The following is a 22,143-nucleotide window of genomic DNA, read 5'->3' on the forward strand; positions in this document are numbered from 1 at the left end:
AATTTTAGCACTTTATACGACTCACAAGAAGGCAGGAACTGTGAAAAATCACACTTACAGACACACTGACATACGCGTTTTTAAGATAAAATTACGTTTTTATCGCTAATTTTACATAAAATATGGCTCATTTTAAAATATACAAGCTGACTTTTTACTTAGTTTTAGGTTTTAAAAACGATTTAGCGGCCATTTTGTTTTGAAAAATATCAATTTGAAACGTAAAAATAGCGAATGAAATTTGAAAATCCAAGTCACGTGACGAATTTATCAATTTCACTAGGGAAAAATTTTTAAATAGCGCCATCTACTGGTAAAAATATCTCACCGAAAAAAATTAATTTAAATTTTTAAATCGGCGAGTTAATTTCATCATCAAATAATATCTTAAATATTTTTTGGCGTCCAATCACGAAAGCAAAAGTCATAAAAAGGATAAAATAAACTTTTATTTAATGTCTGCTTATCTTCAAAAGTCTACAGAAATTTATTTAAATTTTTTAAATAAAAAACGTTTATAACGTTCGATTAATATTTCTCGTGCCGAATAATTGAGTTTTAGATATTTTTAGTTTGTTTTAATGCATATTTTATACTCAAATTGCCTTATTTTCTTTGGCTCATTTTCGATTGATTTTTCGGAATAAAATTGTCTCAAGATGGCGTCGAAGGGTTCGTCACTGATCGACACACGTGCAGAATTAGCGGAATTAGTGAAAAGGAGAGCGGAAATTGCGGTAAGTTCATCTTTATTCGTGTATTTATAACAAAATAGTCCCATTTTCGCTTCCGTTTTTGACAATAAACCGTATTTTAATTATCGGAAACGTCACTTTACTTTTGGTTTAGCCTAATCCAAGATGGCGGACAACTACGTCTCTAACTTGGCGTTCTGACGTCATCGATCAGCTATTGGGCGTTATTCTTAATTCGTTTTACAGAATTTCATTCCGATTGGTAGGATTTTTGTAATAGTTTCGAATTGTTCAATAGTGTCGCCCGTTACGTAGCTGTAGGGTGCTAATTGAGTAGCGGTGTGAATGACGTAATAGGCGCGTGATATAAAGTTTGGCTCCAGATTGTGTTGTTTAAAGGGTTCTGGTCACGTGTTTGTGTTTCGTGTTGCTGTAAATCGCGTATTGACCCGTTTTTATGTTCAATTTTGGGTTAATTTACACCTTATATCTTCATTAATGCTTCAATTATTGGTTTAATTTGTTTAAATATGAATCAGTGTATCTTTTATATACTAAATTTCTTTGTTTTTGCCTGTTTTATACACTCATTCGAGTTATTACTATGCTATAATGCATAGTTTTCAAGTTATTTCTATGTTATGGGTCCTTAAAGTTACATAATAAGTAGCTAAGAGCTTACTTTATTAAGAAGTAATGCTAATTGATTAATAAATATGATTTTTACACACTGATGTGCAGTTTAAATCCATTATGCCCATTAACATCCATCCTGCATTACCTATCAGTCTTTATTGTTGGCCTGAATTGAACATTTGATGGATACGGAGCTAGGATCCTGGTGCCACAGACATTGAGAGTCTTTAGATTTTGAGTTATGTATCATGATGATAAATTTACATGGCAACCACAATTTCTTTGGCACATATTACAGAGGTCGACATTTTCAACGCGAAAACGTGTACGTCGGACGTTCAGCGACGCTTTCCTAAAGGCCTAGAAGTTTGCCAATGATGTTCGGGACGTCGAGCACGATTCCACTGACTATCCAAACACCATTGTCAAACTTCTAGACTTATAGGAAAGCGGCGCTGAACATCCAACGTACACGTTTTCGCGTTGAAAACGGCAGCCGCAAACTCTCTATTATGGGCTTATGAAGCATTGTTTCCCTAGAATAGAATATAACTGTCACAATTTGCACCACATGCTCCAGGATGCACTTGACTTATATGACAGCAAGTGTGTTTTATTTTAAGTGTCTGGTGTGGAATTTGGGGTGAGAAGCTTATTGGTCCTGTATGCATTGAGTGTATCCTGAATAGTTATATATATATATATATATATATCTGAACATTCTGAATGTGATGGTAGATGAATGGCTTGATGACTTGTCATTGGTGAAACTATGGCAAGTTTGATACCAACATGATAGTGCAATACCTCATTTCCAGATGTGTGTTGGTAGTTTGCAAGATGGTTTAACAACTGCTGGATAACGCAGTTCTATGGGCACTTGATTTTTTCTTGTGAGGTCACGTAAAACCTGTGGTGTATGATGCATACTCGGCAGCAATGTGCAATGTTGGCAGACAGAATTATATATAAGCTCAAGAAATGGTAATGACAGGATTGCCACATGCCAATGGAGACGTTTAAATGCTAGATAAATACATACATACATGCCCACTTTAGGAGTTTATTATGTATGTAACAGCTGTAGATGGAACCTAACAGGGTAGAGTAAATCGAAACTTATTCTATTTTTTCATGGGCTGTGTAAAAACTCTTTTTTGCACCGTATCTTGCATTATAAGTTAGACATTATTATTCCAAACAATTGCAATTAATTAGTTGCAGCCTTCTGAACTTCCTCCAAGTCCGAAGATCCATTTTAGCACAAAATGTAATACAAACTAATTTTAAAATCTTAAAAATTTCAACAAATAATAAAAAAAAACAGTAGCCTACAGAGAAGGGTCTGTTGTGACCCAGTTTTTTTTTAAAGTTTGAAGAAATTTGTAAATAATCATTAATTTAAAATGTTAGTGTCAAGCAGATTGACTTTCTATAAGTGTCCAATTATAATAATAGGTTACAGTTAAAACTGTATTTTCATAAACATAATCTTTGTTTGACACTTAGAAGAAATGCAAAGATTCACTTAAGTCATTTAATTAAATCATTTCAAGTAGAAATTATGAATTAAATTAAATGTATGTTAAATTCAGGGCTGTGGAGTCAGTAAAAAACCACTCGACTCTGACTCCAACTCCAGCAAAATTAAATACCAAGTCGTTTTATGGGTGTAGAGGCACTCATAGGGGTTTCCCTACTCTGAAAGGAGCCTGGGGCATTTACTCAAATACTTTTATAGTTATTATTTTTAATATTTAACTTACATTAATATTTATTTGTATAAAAAAATTAATTTTTAACGAATATTGAATAAGAGGAGAAAGGGGGCGATAAAATTCTGCATCTGCATATATCCGATAGCATTTGCACTTCAATTTCACTCTTCCAGAAGAGTTAGTCCAACTAAAAAGTGTGCGATCTGGCTAGCTACTTCATCCCCTTGTTCAGAAAAGAAAAATATACACTTTGATGAATTAATCTGGCTTATTCACAAAAATAGAATACTTATTTAGAAAAGAGATAATAAATAAAAAACAAAGTAAATTTAAAATGCGGAATTTGGAGTTGCAGTCGACATTTTTTCTGACTCCAACTCTTCTGGCCAGAAATTCCTCCCGACTCCGACTCCACAGCCCTGGTTAAATTATAGCAGATTACTTGATGTAATGAAAGATTTGTTTATGTGTAAATATAAACATCCACATTAAACCTGATACATAGCTATTGATTTGTTTATGTCTTAAGTTATTGTTATTCGAATTTAACAAGGATTATTGCCACAATTATTGTTATGGTCTTAATAATGTTTTTTCTTTGTGTTCGACATTGCCAGATGTACAAGTATTCTCATACTTATGAGAGTTTTAATGGATGCTTTACATTCCTGATTAAATGAAGAAAAATTAAATTCTTGTTTCAAACTGTGATAGATACACAAGATCTTTCACTCTGTGGTATAAGAAAGCTGATCTGAAAATCAGGAGTGTTGAGTTATTTTCAGGGTTGTGGAGTCGCGTAAAAATCTACCAACTTTGACTTTTCCTTACCAATCCAACTCCGACTCCAGCTAAAACACCAAAACTCCACGACTCCGACTCCACAGCCCTGCCAGGGCTGTAGAGTCGCGTAAAAATCTACCGACTCTGACTTTTCCTTACCATCCGACTCCGACTCCGGCTAAAACACCAAAACTCCACGACTCCGACTCTGACTCCAACTCCACAGCCCTGGTTATTTTTAACACCGCTGCTGCATGGATAATAGTATAACCAATGTTGATGATGATGACCAGAGGCCAAGTGGTTAAGGTGATGACCTATTACTCTAAGAAACCTGAAAACTAATCCAAATAAATCACTAATCCCATTGGAATATTTTTGGGTGGTGTGTCCTGGATATGTTGGGCTTGGTCTGTCACCACTTAGCCACCCGATTTGGGCTCGACTTTATCAAACCCACAATGAGTTTGATAAAAAAAAGCACCATTGCCCATAGGACAGAAAGAAAATCCGAAATTAAACCCTATGTTATCAATTTGGTATTTTTAGTAAGCTGTTTAGTGCCATTTGTTAAACTTGGTTTGTTTGTTAACCTTTGCACACTAAAATCAGTCTTTACTACTTGTCAAATTAGCTTCTATAATCTGAGATTGGCAAGTATGAATTATTTTGTCTTGAATTAACCAAAATATACTTTTGATAGAGGGAGAATCTCCAGAAAAACATAGAGCATTAAGAAAATCCATACTTACTAAAGCACAAATCCACATAGAAGTATGATGGAATGTTCATTATCTGAATGTCAAATATCCAAACATCTCTTTTTCCTATTTCTCCCTCCCACCAGCAACAGTGTGAATTGAACCAGTGAATGTTGATAGTCTGTTTGGTTACCAATTAGCACTCAACAAAGGACTGGCTATATGAAGTATTCCAGGTTTTTTTCACATGTCTAACATTAAAATAGAGGCCAGTTTCCTTACATTGACACTTTTCTGCATTAGAAACAGCAATGCTGTGGTGCAAACACAATCAGAATGTTGTCTTTTGTAATTACAGTACTTACTAAAGTAAGTTTAATTATGGAGTTGTAAATAACTTTATGGCCTAATGCAGCCACGATCATACATTAAAAAGATGATTATCAAATACATAAACATCAAAATAATGTACTGTAAATACGATAAAATTTTTAAAATTCTTTTAATTGAAAGTGTGGTTATGTAACTTTATAAAATTGACCTATTGACCTTGAAGTAAAGTTGATACTTGACCGTTATAGGGTGTAACTTAGTCATTAACTAAATTATTTACGTTAACTCCCTTATTTACAACATAAAAGAGTGTGTTAAGGTTAGCTTTTTATTAGCAGCAAAATAATTTGATTGTCTTTTAGGAAGAACTTCTTTCATGCTCACTGCTTATTCTCTCGCAATTCATTTGCAGTATCAGAAGTGACCTGAATGATCTTAAAATATGTCCTGGTTATTATAATTGAATCTTGTGCCACCCCCATATTTTATAAATCAAAAGATTAAAATAGTCTTCAGGTAGGCTTTATAATAGCTTTTATAATTGTCCAAGACAGAAATGAATGCAGAATTACCAACAGTGTTTTGGCTATGGGTGCGTTTACTTTTTGCTTGCTTCCAAGGTCGCCGGCTGACACCTAGCGCAGCCTGACGTCATACTAGCACACTGGTAAAAGTATACACGGTAATGAACGCCACCATCTTTGAACAAACTCCAAGCTCGTTGTAAATTCTCCGAGCACGCTAGGAATTCTAGCAATGACGTCACGGATGCGAAAAGTAAACGCCGTGCTCATTGGTAGCTTACAAAAAGTATACAGACTGAGTGTGCTAGGGGAGAGATCGGAACTAAAAGTAAATGCACCCTATATAAACTTGCCATATTATACGAATTAGCTTGTAGTAATTGTTTGTTGTTTAGAAGATCTGTACATTTCATTTTAAGCAAATACAGTTCTATATTTGATTTTTGACAGAATTAAGTTAGATAAATGATCTCCAATAGCCACAAATTAGAGTCCTTGAACTTCTCTTATTTTATTTAGGAAACGTTAGCCAACTTAGAAAGACAGATCTATGCTTTCGAAGGAAGTTATCTAGAAGATACGCAGCTCTATGGAAACATCATCAGAGGATGGGACAGATATCTAACTGCAAATAAGTAAGTTGTGTATTTATTTACTCTAGTGATAGTTGTATAAAATATAGTTAATAAGTGTGAATTAATTGAAATATATTGGATCCTGCTTTCGGTGATGTGGATGGCCAATGTGAGAAAGACATTGACCCATCACTAGCCCTGTCAAGAGGGGGAAACATTGCTGTAGCATGGGGCTTGACTTTTAGAGGAGCTCAAGAAGCTATATTTAAACAAATTTCTTTGTTTCTTTGCAAGGACATATTGTGTTGAGATGAGGGAATTTGGTTCGGATGGGATGGCTGCAGAAATATGGTTAGAGGGATGAGAGGTCCAGAGGTTTTATTGGGTATACCTGTCATTCTTATGCATTTGACTCCATATATAATTCAGACATTCAAAAATTTTGATATTTGACCTAGATATGTCCTCTCTTTATTTGCATTTGGCCAAATGCTTGTGTATTTAGGAAATCTTCATATAGGATAGATGTGAAATATACTGTAACAATGTCTTTTAAGATCTTTAATGGTCAAAATATTCCAGAAAAATTAGTATTAATTAAAATACTCAGTGGAATGTGCATGGCTAGCCAGTTTATGCACCTTCTTGGTATCTAACCTCTTTGAAACACTCTTACATTTTTGATAAGTTTACGACACAAATCATCTGACACAAACATCTTCTAATTATAACACTGTGTTGAGTAATAACTGTCCACAAAAAAACCTTTATCAGTGTTGTGTTCGTTACAATATCCACTAACATTTTCGACCTCCACCGAGGTCTTCTTCAAATGCTGACTAAGCGTTGTCTCTCCTTGATTGTTAGAATGATGCCGTCCAAGATGTAAATATTGCGCATGTCACATTTCACCTCTCCACTTGTCCCCGTTTGAATTCCTCAAATAGGTATCTCCATGCCTGCATGATCGTCTCTCCATCTTTAAAGTTGATGCAGGTGCCTCCAACGTTGGCTTTGTATATCTCCCAGGCCTCAAGGTGAAAGATGTGAGCAATTTGAAATGTCTGTCTGATTAATTTAGTGTTTGGGAAGTCTGCCCGAATTTTAGGGTCGCTAACATACGCCATTAAGTGTTGGGAGCACCTGCATCAACTTTAGACAGAGAGACGATTGCGCAGGCATAGAGATAACTATTCGAGGAATTCAAATGGGGACAAGTGGAAGGGTGAAATGTGACACTCACAATATTTACATCTCGGATGACATCATTCTAACAGTCAAGGAGAGACAACACTTAGTCAGCTCCTGCAGAAGACCTTGGTGGAGTTGAAAATGTTAGTGGATATTGTAAGGAACACAACACTGATAAAGGATTTTTGTGGACAGTTACAAATCGTTTGTTAATTCTCAGGCAAAAGACACTGGCCATTGCAGTTATACTGCATTCACTGGTTTCTCAAGATAGACTTTTTCCTTTGGATACCACCAAAAGAAAAAGTCACAGGAATTAATGCAAAGGCTGTGTAATGGCCATATTGAACTGCCTTGAAAATATTCTGAGTATTGATCATGCACAAAATCCAGAATAGAGTTTGCTGCATGATAACAAGCTTCATATTGCATGAACCCATGTGTTTCTATTGATACTCCTGTTGCCAACAGTTGTAGAATCCAGGAAACTGTTTTGCAATATGTTAATGTAACTCACACTATTAAACACTCACTCACTCACTTTCTTCACTATAACTTTCAATCTCAACCACATTATAATGAGGTTCTTCTGCCCAAAATCTAACATTCTGCTTGTTCGTAAAACTGTTCAGGTAAACATATACCTCATCAGAGAACCACATGTTTGGCAAAGCATCATAATCTTCAGTAGTCCAAGAAGCATTATTTACCTACTATTTTTTGTCATTTGCTATTAGTTTGTGAAGCATTGTAACTTTATTTGGGAGCAAGTGCATATCTGAATGGAGTATATTCTCTGAAGAGAATGGGAGATGCCCAGCTTGACAGATGTAGTTCTAATGGATTTAGATTGAACTCTCACAGCCTTGATATTCTCTAGTGTATGGATTATGGCAACTTATGATTGTTTTCTGTCCAAAATACTTCTGTCAGTTTCAGATTTTCTGGTCAGTCTGTAGAAAACCTACTGTGTAACAAAATAAACAGAAAAACGTTTTTAAGTCCTGGCTACACTTTTTGTTTCCATGTAAAATAACGCTGTTTTTACCTTTATTTTCAAACATAGACAACTCTTCATGTTTCACAAACAAAAGTCTGTTGTGTTGCTTACACACAACATCAATGAGTGTTGCCATCTATCACACATGAACTAAAGCTGCTTGTTGAAAAATTTTAAAGTTCAGAACTCAAAGTATGAATTTTATAAATTATTTTCAATGTCTGAATATCATGAACCGCCCTGTATGAGTCAGATAATGAGGAATGGAAATGAAAAAGTATGAGATGGACAGGATATATCCTTTGTAATTCCCCTATTGACCAGGCCCATAATGAAGAATTTCATAGAATATAATAATTTTATAATTCTGATTATATGGAAAACATGATTACTAGTTTAACAACAGTTTCTAGGAACAAATCTGTTTTAATGGAACATTTCACTGACCTGACTTATTCCTGAAATTCGGCACACTATTGGAGTTGTGCCTACTGAAAATAGGTAAAATTGAGACCGAATGTATGTCCCGACTGTGCTGATATCATGTGGTATCAAAACTCATACCATGTAGTTCATCGTCTAATGAATTGCAAACTTTATTTCAAATTCTCATACTTATTTTTGTGTAGACAAAACCAAAGTCAAGTGTACCACAATTATAAAAAGTTTGTTATGGATTTTATCACCAAATGTTAAGAAATATTGCTTTGAAGCCATCATAAATGTGCTAACTTTTAAATGCAATTTAGTAGTTGACCTCCTCATAGGATCCATTTCTGTGGGAGAAAGTATTGTTTCTTATGTATATAAGTCAATGGTTGTTTATGGCGAATTGCATAATGACTGTCTCCACTCAACGTGGAGATGATTTGTATGCGATCCCATTTACTTCAGTTAGTGACAACATGCATGTGTTGTGTCACAAAAAGTGGCAAGACAATGGCATTGATTTTTGCCTTAAAACTCAATTCCGTGCCATTTTAACCAAGAATTGACTGTCTTTTGTAGCATTTGCTGCCGAGCCATGTTTATAACGGCCAATAACGAGCTGTCGTTTATCTATGTGCTAAATTACAGTTGCACGCTACTTTGATAGTGAAAGCTTCAATGAGAGAATATCAGTCATCTGAACACAAAAAAGAAAATGATTTGTCCAATGTCATTTAATATGGTAACATGTATTTAAATGATATAATTCTATGATCATCTTTATAACAAGAAAAAGTAAGAATTTAAGGATATTATCTTAAAACGAACACGGTGGATATAAGAATTGCAGGTGTAAAACACTTTGCAATTGAAGCAAAGTGTCCGTGGTTTCCATTTTTTGCTGTTGTACTGCACGCATGTGTCTTATTCATCTAAAATATTACAGGATGGACTATATAAAGGATTATAAAAAAGAATAGATAAGCCTCCAGAAGAGGCTTTTCAAATCCTTTGAATAACTGTTTAAATAAATAAGAATGCAAATGAAGATTGTCATTATACAGGATCTTTGAAAATGAATACTACCATTTTAAATTATGTTAATTATTATCACAGAAGTATGTAACATAAATTAATAAATAAAACAAGTGTCAAAGTTTTTTCTCTCATCTGCATTCAAACATCTCATCTCTAGGAAGTGTCGTAAACAAAAATGGCCACTTGCAACAGAGAAGGCATTTTGTGTTCTGCTCTTCACAAAGTCGGAATCACCTTGTCATTGTGCAAAAGGTGTCATCTGCAGGAGTTGTAGAATTGTGGCTGCCATTGGAGGAGTGATTGGATTTACTGAGGTGAGCTTAGAAAGAATTCGAGCATCAGTTAGATACATGCTGTGCGATGCGAGTTATACTGAGAAATTGTAATGGGCAAATGTAAAACTTGGACAATTTTCCAACGTTTTAATGAATGTTACAGCATTCTCAGATAATAATTATCATAATTACAGTAATTTAAAATGGTAGCATTCTTTTTGGAAAACACTGTACAGTACAATTCAGCACATAAGCAACTTTTTTTCCCCATAGAAACATGTCTTCTATGTATATCAATTACCAAATTAGTCGTCATAAGAAACTTTGATGCAGATTTATTCGATCATCTTGGTTATGGATAATAGAATATCTGTAATTAACGCTTCCTTATTTTCTCATAAAGATAAGATTACTGAATCTTATCCTCAATTTTAACTTCAGAAATGGTTTTTCTTTAAGCGTAAAGCTGGCTGGTTGTTTATGATGAATGAAAAGACAGTGTATATTTATTTATTTTGCTCATTATGTGAAATTTCTATAGCTAATTTTTTATTTAGAAAATGATTTCTCTTTTAAAAGCATTAAATGCAACATTCTGTTAGAATTAAGAATGTAAAAGTGATTAATAAACATTTCTTTTCAGGAGTACAAACAGCAAAGCGGACAAAAGGAATCGGAAATTCAAAGAAGCTGAACGCCTATTTTCTAAGTCTTCTATCACCTCTATGGCAGTAAGTTAACAGCAATGTTAACGTTAAACACGTGTAATTTTTAAGAAATATCCACCATTGTTTGTTTTGAATGTATGTAAAATTGTAAGGCGAGAAATAAAATGAAATTTCACACGCTTAAAACGTTGTTTAGGATTATTGAGTAGCATTTAAAACTTTACTTTTAATGTGTTTGTAGCATAGCTTTTGTTAATTTGAAGTTTTTTTTATGTATTTTGGGCCTCTAAAACTCTGTCCAAAGTCTTGTTTATAATCTATTTTTGTCATCTAATGAATGTTAATTTCATAGAGAGATTGTTTTTATTATATTATTCTATAGTAACATGCTCTATATTGCTTTGGCTTGTTACTACATAACTCTTCAAAATACATGCAGTTCTTAGAATAATGTAATGCACGGAGCAATTATATTTTAATACATGATTTAAAATGAAGTAAATGCTAATAAGCATAAGGTAGAAGCAAAAGCATTTTTTCTATTTGGTATGAATAATGATTACCTTATACTTTCGAGCAAATGCTTTTGGTAAACGAGTAAATGGTTCTTGATGCGAAGGTTACGACGCATTTAATCTCATTCCTATATTCTATTTTGTTAGCTATATTCAATTCATAGTAATCGTACTCATGTTGGTATTTGCTAATTAGTGTATATATCCATATTTTGCAATTTATTAAATGAGAAGAAATGTAACTTGAAGTTAGCAGTGGGAGATGAACTAAAGTTTATCGTAGACAAGTTGGCCTCGTATCTGGGAGTTTTATCCGAATCCTAAACACCTAACATAAAACCATCAAAAAATGTTAATCAAATATGAAGTTAATATGAAAATACCCAGTTCTATGCCTTTTTGGAATCCAGGATCAGTTAAATGTCATAAACATATTTTCATTTTTTGTAAAGAAGTTAGGGCACCACCACGTGATTGTCATTACTCCTAAAAAAAATTGTGCGCCAACCATTCAACACTTTCTTTCTCAAATCTAAATAACTCCTTCAAATCACTGACTTGTGAAGAAGATGAAGCTTATAATATTTAATCTTCCTTAGATTAACTACAGCCATGGTTAAACATTAACAGATTAAATTTAGATAAAATTTAATCTGTTAAAGTTAAATTTAGATAAAAGCAACAATAAACTACACTTCTTGCAGTTGAGTCTACATTTGACTAGATGTGTGTATTTCGAAGGACATGTTTATAATTGAAAGTAAATGCTTGTTTTTATTCATATGGCTCAATTGCCTTTTTTTGTTGTTTTGACCCAAATACACTGAACCAAGCATGATTCAATCCTCTTAAACTTTGAGACCAGTCATCCAATAATGGTATGCAGAATTGGTGCATGGTCTGGGAGTGTTTACAGTCAAAATCTATTGTATTACCAATAAGAAATTGTTTTCAGTATGGTCCGTATATTAATTTAACTATTACCTCACATTTTTGAAGAACTTTGTGCTGTTCTACACTGCGTCATCTACAATAAGAGCTGCATATTATCAAGGGTCAATTATTAATAGTGGCTTTACCAGTTCCAAATTTCATTATCTAGAGAACAAAAATGCAATTAGAAATGCATTCCTGCAAATTAAACTTCTCTCTTTGCATTCAGAAGTAAGGTAATGCTTGTGTGAATGCATATGGTGCCTGTATTTCATGTATTGTTTAGCTGGAATGTTACTTTCTTATCGGTTAAAACTAGCTGTTTCTCCATCTCCATTACTACAAATGGTCCTTTCTAATGATAGATACATGGGTCACAAAAGAAAAATGTAGTATGTACAGTGTACTTGGCAAAAGTCACAATACTATAGTTTACATCAGAGCCACTGCTAGACCTCTGTGTCAGTGAACATAAGGCATGATTAACACCTTTAGGAGGTTTTATGCCAGATTGTAACAGTGCAAAAATAATAAATTTACCCTCACCAATCCAGTTACCCTATTCTTGGCAGACAGCGTTTTAATTAAATGTAATAGGGCTTGCAGTATGCTACAGCCTAAATTTCAAATATTTGGAATCATTCGTCTCTTATTTCTCGTTATTTTTATATACTTTTTTTTAAAAAATTGACCATTATAGAATTGAGAAATGCATCTATGTATAAATCTAATATTCTTTACATTTGTATTACTCTGTATCTATATAACGAGAATGTAAAGTAATTGGAAATGCCCTTCTATTGTATACAATGTCCCTCAGAGCATGGTATTTTTCCCTCATTTTAAACAATGTTACAATATACTGTTGACTGGATTACATAAAACTCTTTTGGCTTGGCTTTTTCTACACTTGTATCTGATTTTTAAATGTAATTTTTAAAAAATAATAAATAAAATCATTCCCAAAGTAGTGAAATATCCCATCACATTTCAGTATTTTTACATTATCTCAATCTACTCTACAATTATTTACTGTACAATTTCTGCAAATACTGAATTTAGCTGTTGTTTTGTTTGTTGAAAAACATAACAATGGCTAATTGTGGATTTAAACGACACACTACAACAAGGAATAAATACAGTATTTTATGCACATTGTATAGTAAATAATTGTAGAATAGACATAGATAATGTACAAATACTGGACTTCAACAACAATATTCATTCCAGAATAACAATAGAAATAAATACTTGTAGAAGATTAGAATTAAGTGAATAATATTCTATTTTAAATTTAAAAAATTATAAAACTATGGTAATTTTTAATGGTTTTATAAGGATTTTAGAAAATTTCACTTAAAAATTGGATAAAAGTGATGAAAAAGTGGCTTGTCGATAAGTCAGAGATTTATTATTACAAGTCGGCCCCCCTATAACACTTGATAATTCCGTTTTATATGAATTCCATGTTGTATGAGTCACTTAGATTTTACAAATACGTGTGCCAGGCTGTCAACGGCTCACGTATTTGTAAAATCTATGTGACTCGTACAACATGGAATTCATATAAAACAGGATTATCAACAGTGTTTAGGGGGGTCAACTGTATTTTAGTGCAAAGGTATCTTGTCAAAAATTAATAAGTTATACAGGAAAAGGTTAAATACTCTTTTAGTACTGTTAGTTTAGATTAAATTAATTTTGTATAAATTAAATTATGATTTTCGAACAGTTAATAATAATATTTTTATTAATTTAGGCCGTGAGTGGAATCATCGAGAAGGAAGAACGTGGTAAGTGTAAGTTTTTTTTTTTTAATTCTATAAACAAATCAGAAATTAAATTGTAAAATAATTCTTAAAAATATTTATATAAATAAAGTGCAGCTGAGTTTTTCTTTACTGTATTTGGTGAATAATGCAGTACAGTTTGTAGTCTTGAGCATGTGCGTCACTTGTTGCCACACGTTTTCAGATTGAATAAGCATTGCAACTGTTTTAATATACTTATCTAGATGTAGGATCTGACTAATCATTAACTTTGAACTAAAAAATCTGCCTGTTCATCAGTAGGTATGTATGCTTGCACTCAATATATAGTTTAGACATGTGATTCTGTGAAAATAACTAAAGTAAGGAATAACGAGGAATCTGAATAGAGGGCATAGAATCTGAAGAAAGTGGAACAATAGATACATTATAAATTTAATGCACAGAGGTATCGAAAAAGTGTTGTCTTAATTTCTAGCATCCTTTAAACTTCTCGGGAACGAACAGTACATATCGCGGAGTCGACCTTCCTTTATGGGTTACTTTCCTTGCCTCAATATGTAAAAACAGTAAAAATATTCTCTGGCTTCTACACAATCATAAAAATTAATTAACATATATAGAGAAAAAGTTCGACTTCGCTGTAAGGTCCTCCTCGTTCTCTTTGCTTCCTCAGCCTATGGCTTTTGTCCTTTCATTATGATGCTAATTTGTATTTAGAAACATTGTTGTTTACAAAAATATTATATGCTCAATAAAGATGAACTAACTGCTGTAATTACTCATTTGGATTAACGTCTCTATTACTGTTAAAGGTGCATTGATTAATTCAGCATTATATTTGTGTTTTATATTCAGAAATTGTATTCTGGGCTTAGTTTCTTTGATAAATTAACATGTATCTGAATAATTTCAATCAAATTAATTTATTTTATTTATTTATAACTAATATATGAGAGTTCTATTGAAGTATCTTTTCCATTAAGCATACCTCTGCTGAATGGAAAAGATGTGTAAGAGTGCTTTTTATCATAACCTCCATGGTTAGGCCTGGTCAAAAATGAGCATCACAAGCAACAAGCTGTACCTTTATTGTCTCAGTATCAGCCATTAACAACTTGATAATATTTCCTTTGTTGTTGGGATCATTGCCTATATTTCAATTAGTTAATTCTTGATAATTCCATAATACTGGCAGAAAGTATACAATGTATCTTCCAATATGCCTATAGAAGATTAGATCACACAACCACCTATGACTGTTCGAAGAAAGAAGGATCATATTAACCAAGGCCAAAATAGATATAACGTCCTGGAATTGATAAATAGACCCCAAGAAAATGAAGGCATCGTTCTCAAACCTGCAAAAGAGGATAAAGCCAGAACTAAATCTTAAGGCAAAACCTGGACTGGAACTTTATATTGTTACCTACAACTCTCACTATACAAGGAGAAGATGAAATAATAGAAATAGAGAACAAATTAAAAAATATAAAATGGGACATTACACGACTCTCTGAGACAAAGAAGATGAATTAATACAATTTAAGAGTAACCGTGATTTGTGAAGAATGTGATATTAAGAAAAGCATAGGTATAGGATTCCTAATCAATAAGAAAATAAAACATAGAATAATAGAATAGAACTAATCAATAGAAGAATAAATGAATTTTATTTTTAAAGTCTGTTACAATAGAATGAAACATCTATAATCTAAAGTACCAGTTCTTATTATTTGTTGAAACATATTTCACACTGATATATTAATGTTAATTTCTTGTACTTTTGTATTTAAGGAGACGGTTGATTCAATACAGTATAAGATGTTACTATTATTATTTTTTTTAATTAATTTTGTACTTGTACTGTACCTAGTGTGAGGTTTGCTGACACGGAAACAGAGTTATTTAAACTCGCATTAGGATGTACAAGGGATTTAGAACTGTATGTGGGTAGTAGTGGACACACACTGACTCAGGTACTTTTACAAATGAAACTTGTTTATTTTCTATAAGAAGAGCTTACAGAGTGTTTCGGGTGATGATCTTCTCTGACAATCAATAATGTCCACGAATGCTAATTTGTAGCTGTTGGAATCTTGTTGAGTCGTTGGAGCCTTGGGGTGGTGTCCTGAATAGTTCAGCGGACGGAGGCCGACAGTGAAGTACAGGCAGGAACGATGAAACTTCATTAGGATTAATGGCACACAAAGATGAGGAGTCACTTTGGATGGGTCACTTTGGAAGGTACACAAATGACAGAAATTTGGGGGTATTTAAGGGATTTCATCCCCGAATATCCTTCTCTGATTTGTTCTGATTCCCTTTCATCATTTCCTGATTGTTCTCTTCCTTTGTTTCCAGATGGAAATAAGATTAAATCGATTCACAAGAAAGGTTGATCATAGGTGTTTAACCTGACACTGTCTCTCAACTCTGACTGGGAGATGGTGGAACTTTGAAACCTACACTTACCTTTTTGATCGTTATGTTCTGTATTCTGACATTTTGGAATGTTAACTGTCGAATGCAACATTTTCCTTTTGTCAAACCTGTCCATTTTCCAACTCAGTTTAACTTTGATCATTTGGATATGAGCGTCAATGTCAAAGTTCAAACTCTCCAGCCTCACAGTGATCTATTGCTTAACACATGTTGGAGTCACACTTGAGACTGACTTTGTTTACTTTCATGTCATGTTTAATTTTTAAAATTTCTTTTTTCTATTTTAAAATATTTTTAGTGTGATTAATAAGAGGTTTGGACTCTGTCTAGAACCTCATGCTAGCTGTTAATAATTTTAGTTACTGATGAGGGGCTGTAAAATGTAATTGTCTGAAATGTGTCTATTAATGTATGTAATCAACCTTGATTACATACATTAATAGATGCATTTCAGACAATTACATATATATGTAATTGAATTACTGGTAGCATCCCTATACACCTGCAGATGCAGGATTACAGAATTTTCAAGAATTATTTAAGTGGATAATAGTCAAAACCTCTACTTAAATAAACATAAACATACTATAAATGTACCATAAAAATGGTATATTTAGAACTTTAATTTCTCTTATGGTAGTAAATATCAATATTGCTGTTGCTAATATCCAGCCACATTTCTATCAGAATGTTATTTCCCATCCTCACTCATTATAGGTAATATTTGCATAAGTTAGGAATTAATTGAGACCCATAGTGTATCATATCTCATGTTATCAATTAGTCAATACAATTCTCTACTGCATTTTATGCTCTTTATCTCACTTATAAGTCACTTCTCTGCAAATAACCTATTCTTTCTTATTGTAGATCATACGAGCGAAGTCGAATCTCAGAATGCCAACAGTGAAAGCGAAGACAACACTTCCAGTCAAGGCAGTTCGACGCCAGTCACGGCAGTCACGTCAAACGGTAATACAAACGCGACAACTCAAAATGGTAACCAGTTACATCCGGTCGGTTCTAATAGTCAGCCTCCTTCAAAAATACCCAAAACAGGTCAAAGGATAAAGAAGACGGCAAAGAAGGCAAGACACAGGTAACTAGTGATACGAGCTACGAAAGTTTTATCCGTAGTGTATTTAATTACATATTAATTCTCTTTTGAATGTAGGCTGAACGAAGACTGAATAAGACATTATCCAGATACATGTCATTAATTAATCACTGAAACATTCATTTTATCATTAAATATCTTGTATATATCAGAAAAATTTGTACAGTTCATCACCCCAACAGTTTTTTACTGTTTTTAGTAGCATTTTTTCATGTACGTAAGCAAAAGTTTCCCATTCCGAAAGTTAGAATGACAATTTTTGGTTGCATTCTGGGTCATTCAATGGCCGACACACCCCAGTTATTTAATGAAACGCTTACCAAATAAGCGTTTTATTAAATAAGTAAAAACGGAATGTTAAAAATTCTTTTGCCAGTGACATCTCCATATTCCACAATTGATTTGGGAATGCATTTATTAAAATAAATGCAGAGATAATGAATTTAATCTGAAAATAAAGAATTGAATGTCAGACAAAGGCTGTTAAGAGGGAAGAAAACGTTTGTAGCTATATTACACAAAGCTTGAAATCTTTTAAGAATCGCACAAGCAGTGTCAAAATTTTATTGAAAACAAAAAGATTTTTAGAAAATTTTTTTAATTTAATTCATTGATGCAACATTTCTTGTTATCATTGTATCTAGTCATGTGCATGTTCATCATGGAAAAAGAATAAAATATTAATGTGATGTATTGAAGTTTTTATTTATATTTTTTCTATACAAAATTTTATTTCCTTCACTTTGACATTCTATCATTGCCGCGGCTAGGAGGATTCTGACTTAGAGGCGTTCAGTCATAATCCCACGGATGGTAGCTTCGCACCACTGGCCGCTCAACCAAGCACATGTACCAAGTGTCCGAACCTGCGGTTCCTCTTGTACTGAGCAGGATTACTTCTTCACATTTGTTCTTAATAATTTAATCCAGATTTATGCAATCTTAATCTCATTTGATTTGTGTAATGACAAGTTTACAAAGATGAGAAAAGAGAAGACTTTCTTTTGGAATTTCGAGAAAACAAGTTTTTCTATGAGACCAAAGGATTTGTTACGTAAAGCAGCGGCATGTGTCGCACGGTGTTTCTCATTTATTTTTGCCCATTAGAAGTGGGTTGATTCTCGGCAAGGTTTATTTGCATGGTGGGAAGCCAGACAAAACCGATCTGATCCTGTTGTAAAGAGCCAACGGGAGGCAGATGGGATAAAACTGTTGAACACCAGATTTACACCTCATCAATGGACTGGCTGCATGAAATTTTCTAGGTTTTCTTCACATGTAGCACACATAGGAATCTATTTTTTTTACAGAAGTTTATTTTAGAAGGCACCCACCCCTGTTGGCATTTCATTCAAGTGTTACATTATCTTAATCCATCAATTCAATCCAAAAATCATGAAGTTATGAATCAGATTTGATTCATGATTCTGCAATGTTATTAGAATCTGAAATCACATTGATTCGGGAGTATCAAACATGAATAGAGTGGTCCGAAATCTATAGTTTCATTTGTTCAATATGACTTTACGCGCACAGGAAATTAGTACATCTCTATCACTATTTTTCCCAATGTTGGAGTGGTATCATTACATCTAGCTTTATAAGAGTGTATATTCATAACATGAATTGTTTATGTGAAATATGTTATTTTTTTTCAGAATTTCAATCTTTAAAGCCAGATTTTCTAAATATCAATTGTTTTTACCATTTAATTTTTATAAAAATAGCCTTTAATGGCTATTTTTATAAAAATTTTTATAAATGCCCAGATATGTTCAGATAATGATTTTCTAATTGGATCTTTACCCTTTAATTCTAGTGAAAATGTCATCAAACAAATATTCACCCCACAGAAAATGTCAAAAACTTGAACTTTCATCTTTCACTTAAATTAGCAACTCAGTGTTACATAAAGTTCATTTACATATTCAAATTCCTGATTGGATAAAACGAATGCATACGTAATTTAAATCTGTCTTGGGAATGGTGATAATGCCAGGAATATTCAAAGAGAAATCAATCTAAGTGTTGGGAGCAAGCAAAATTCTTATCTTAAGGAACGTTTTTCATACAAAATATATATTTCTGATCATATGAAAAGTGATTTCAATATAAAATTTTCATTAATTTATATATAAATTGCTTATTTGTTAAGTTAATTTGGAAAAGAAATAGCACAACAAGACAAAATTGCTCAAGAGAAATGTAATTATCTTAATTTGTTAGATTCTAAACAAAAAAACTGGTCGGGTAAAGAGTTACAACGATTCATTTGGAATGGAAGAAACAACAAAATTCTATAAAACAAAATTATGCAAATTACTATCTTGGGGATAATCAATGAAAGACAATCAAGGTTTATTTTATTTACTTATTCAATAATACCTTAAATCTATAAGGGATTAAACTTCTCATAGTAAATCTTTTCAGGTTGTTGGTTAATAACATTTTTTAATCTTTTAGGTATGAAAAATACGAAGCAGAAGAGCTATAACTAGAGAATTGGTTAGTGGAGAAAATTTGGTCAATGGTAAATAGGAAAACTTGAAAAAATAGAGGAATTACAGAACGTGAGAATCCATAAAATTGGGGAATAACGGGTGAATTGGTCATTACATTGTGAGAAAATCTGGAAAGTGAATTGAAAAAAATGGCCAAGAGGAGAACACGAAAAAGAAAATAGCAATGGAGCAAGTCTGCTTTTAAAATGGGAATAGGAGAAAAGTAATGAGTAGATAAAAAAAAGCAAGAAAATAGGGAAGGTAGTCACAGAAAAATAAAACGAATTGGAAAACTTGGTTAGTGTAGAGCACAAAGGAAAAGGAGAAAAGATGGGTGAATACAAAATCGGAAGAGGAAAGCTGGTCATCAAAGAGAGTAAGGAACAGGAGAGCTATTCGTCAGAGAAAGCTGGCTACCGGAAAATAGAGAGAGAGAGAAAAAAAAGAAACAATTAGGGAACTGTTCCCTGGAAAATAAAGAACAGAAAAGTCGGCATTCGGCATATTATACGAATTGGGGGATCGGACAATTCCCTTCCCAGATTTTGGAGAAAGCGAGGGGAAAAAACACTCGATGAAAGCAAACTGGTTAACAGATAAAAAATTACTACTAATGATTTTGTTTGTGAAAAATTTCGGGAAAATCTCTGTCCCTTAACTAAAGTATTATGGTACGACCATGACTTTTGAAATATGAAACGGTAAAGGAAAAATAGAATAAATAGGAAAAAAAAACTTCTTCATACTTATCCACGTGGAGGGAAAGATGCTCACTGTGAACGGAACGAAATGAAAACGTCACAGCAGAACACACAGACAAGGAAAAGTATTCATGGGAGAATATAAAAAATTAGAATAGGTCATGGAATAGAATATGAAAAAGAAAGCAATAGAGAAAAACCAATCACTAGAGAACATAAAAAGCGAGTCACTGGAGAATAGAAACTAAAACAATAGATTGCCACTGGAGAAAAAGAAAAAGAAAACGGGACGAAGAAAATTGACAATTGGGAACATAAAAAAAGAAAGAAAAGACAGAGAAAGTTGGATTCTGAATACCAAGAGATATTGGAGGAACTTGGAAAGATGATCTTTGAAGGATACGAAAATACAGAATAACAACAGATGAAATATGGATAATGAAAACGCGCCACAGAAAATAGGAAAAATTAACGTTTCTATAGGACATAGGAACGTGAATTTTTATAACTACGTTCATAGGAAGCTTTAAATTCCATTTCACAAAAGTAACTAGCGATTAACTTCAGGAAAACTGTTTTAAAAGTAGTAATTAATCCCATCAAATATTTGCATAAAATCGAATTAAAATAGCAACGAACTGATAGTCCACTAAAACCATTTTAAGATTTTTATTTTAGGAGCGAGTATCACCTTTTAACTTAATGCACTTCAACTTATCTAATTTCGTTATCGTTGCTCTTAAATAATATATTTATCGGTGGTGTGGCTTACATTAAAGCTGCACATTAATAAAGTTGGAATAATGGACCATAACAAGCAAAAATTTAATAGTTTATTGCGCTGTGAAACGGGATATTACGCGATGAAATTAATGTTTATAATGAAGCTCTCGATGTTTGGACTGGGGACCTTGAAACGTGGGGAAATGCAAAATTTGGGGATTTTTTTTTCCTGTATGAAGGGACATGATTTTGTTCACCCACCTTGTAACGCCTCGTGACGATTACTTTACTCACTCGTCTATGTAATTTTGGGCAGCCCCTTACCCGTTTCGTATATTAACAATTATTTTTTAATTAAAATAAATTATAATAAACAGCAAACTACAGATTACTAGAAGGGAGCAAAATTGTTTTAGGAAGTAAAATTATCTTTAGTAACTATAACGCTCAACAGATGGCATTAAGTTACGTTTGTACTGTTCGGTAAAAGTCTGTTTTCAGTTGTTTAGAAAGGATCAGCAAACTTAATTTTAGTAACAGAAACCCTCAACAGATGGCAGTAAATTACTTTTTAGTTTTATTAAAAATTAGCAAATATCTATATACAAAATTGTTGCTAGTTTCTAAAAGAGGAAAATTGCTTTTAATTACAAACACTGTGGTGTGTTGAGCGTTAAATTTATTTGAATTATGTTAATATTTTCAAATTTATTTAAAATATTTTGATACATAACTTTTATTAAAAGACGTTTCCTGACGCATTCGGACCACTCTGGAGGATAATACATATTTCTGAACACGAACACTTGATGAATAAAAGTATTACCCTGTAGAATTGCAAGCGTTTCTATTATTATCGTTTTGTACCTTCAA

The 22,143-nt window shown here is 32.9% G+C and overlaps 2 protein-coding genes across 6 annotated transcripts in view; both read left to right on the forward strand.

Annotated features, from left to right (window-relative positions):
• The first annotated feature begins 450 nt into the window (after window positions 1-450).
• On the forward strand, window positions 451-18,028 carry LOC111635668 (chromatin modification-related protein MEAF6-like). 5 transcript variants are annotated; one of them, XM_023380696.1, is made up of 7 exons: window positions 451-737; window positions 5,910-6,025; window positions 10,542-10,629; window positions 13,774-13,813; window positions 17,099-17,200; window positions 17,288-17,327; window positions 17,403-18,028. In XM_023380696.1, exons 1-7 carry the CDS (start codon window positions 660-662, stop codon window positions 17,416-17,418), a joined length of 480 nt encoding a protein of 159 aa, XP_023236464.1. In that variant the 5' UTR covers window positions 451-659; the 3' UTR covers window positions 17,419-18,028. The 5 variants fall into 5 exon arrangements, with proteins under 5 accessions (XP_023236464.1, XP_023236465.1, XP_023236461.1 ...); XM_023380697.1 differs by having other exon boundaries at window positions 454-737; window positions 13,774-13,807; XM_023380693.1 differs by having other exon boundaries at window positions 455-737; window positions 17,099-17,327.
• A 3,712-nt stretch (window positions 18,029-21,740) lies between these two features.
• Window positions 21,741-22,143, forward strand: part of LOC111635669 (neuropeptide CCHamide-1 receptor-like) — a 32,429-nt gene continuing 32,026 nt past the window's right edge. Inside the window, exon 1 of the mRNA XM_023380699.1 lies at window positions 21,741-21,829. The gene's annotated coding sequence lies outside the window, so the exon portion shown is untranslated. The remainder of the gene's footprint in view (window positions 21,830-22,143) is intronic.

Source organism: Centruroides sculpturatus, unplaced genomic scaffold, assembly GCF_000671375.1.
Source record: "Centruroides sculpturatus isolate CEXI.00-Female unplaced genomic scaffold, Cexi_2.0 scaffold896, whole genome shotgun sequence".
In the NCBI taxonomy this organism is placed as follows: domain Eukaryota; kingdom Metazoa; phylum Arthropoda; class Arachnida; order Scorpiones; family Buthidae; genus Centruroides; species Centruroides sculpturatus.

What these genes read in the sequence shown, in the direction of transcription:
- LOC111635668 (XM_023380693.1), top strand. Translation starts at nt 660, where the DNA reads ATGGCGTCGAAGGGTTCGTCACTGATCGACACACGTGCAGAATTAGCG. An exon ending in AGATATCTAACTGCAAATAA is followed by an intron (nt 6,026 to 10,541) that starts GTAAGTTGTGTA and finishes ATTTCTTTTCAG; the next exon opens with GAGTACAAACAGCAAAGCGG. An exon ending in CTTCTATCACCTCTATGGCA is followed by an intron (nt 10,630 to 13,773) that starts GTAAGTTAACAG and finishes TTATTAATTTAG; the next exon opens with GCCGTGAGTGGAATCATCGA.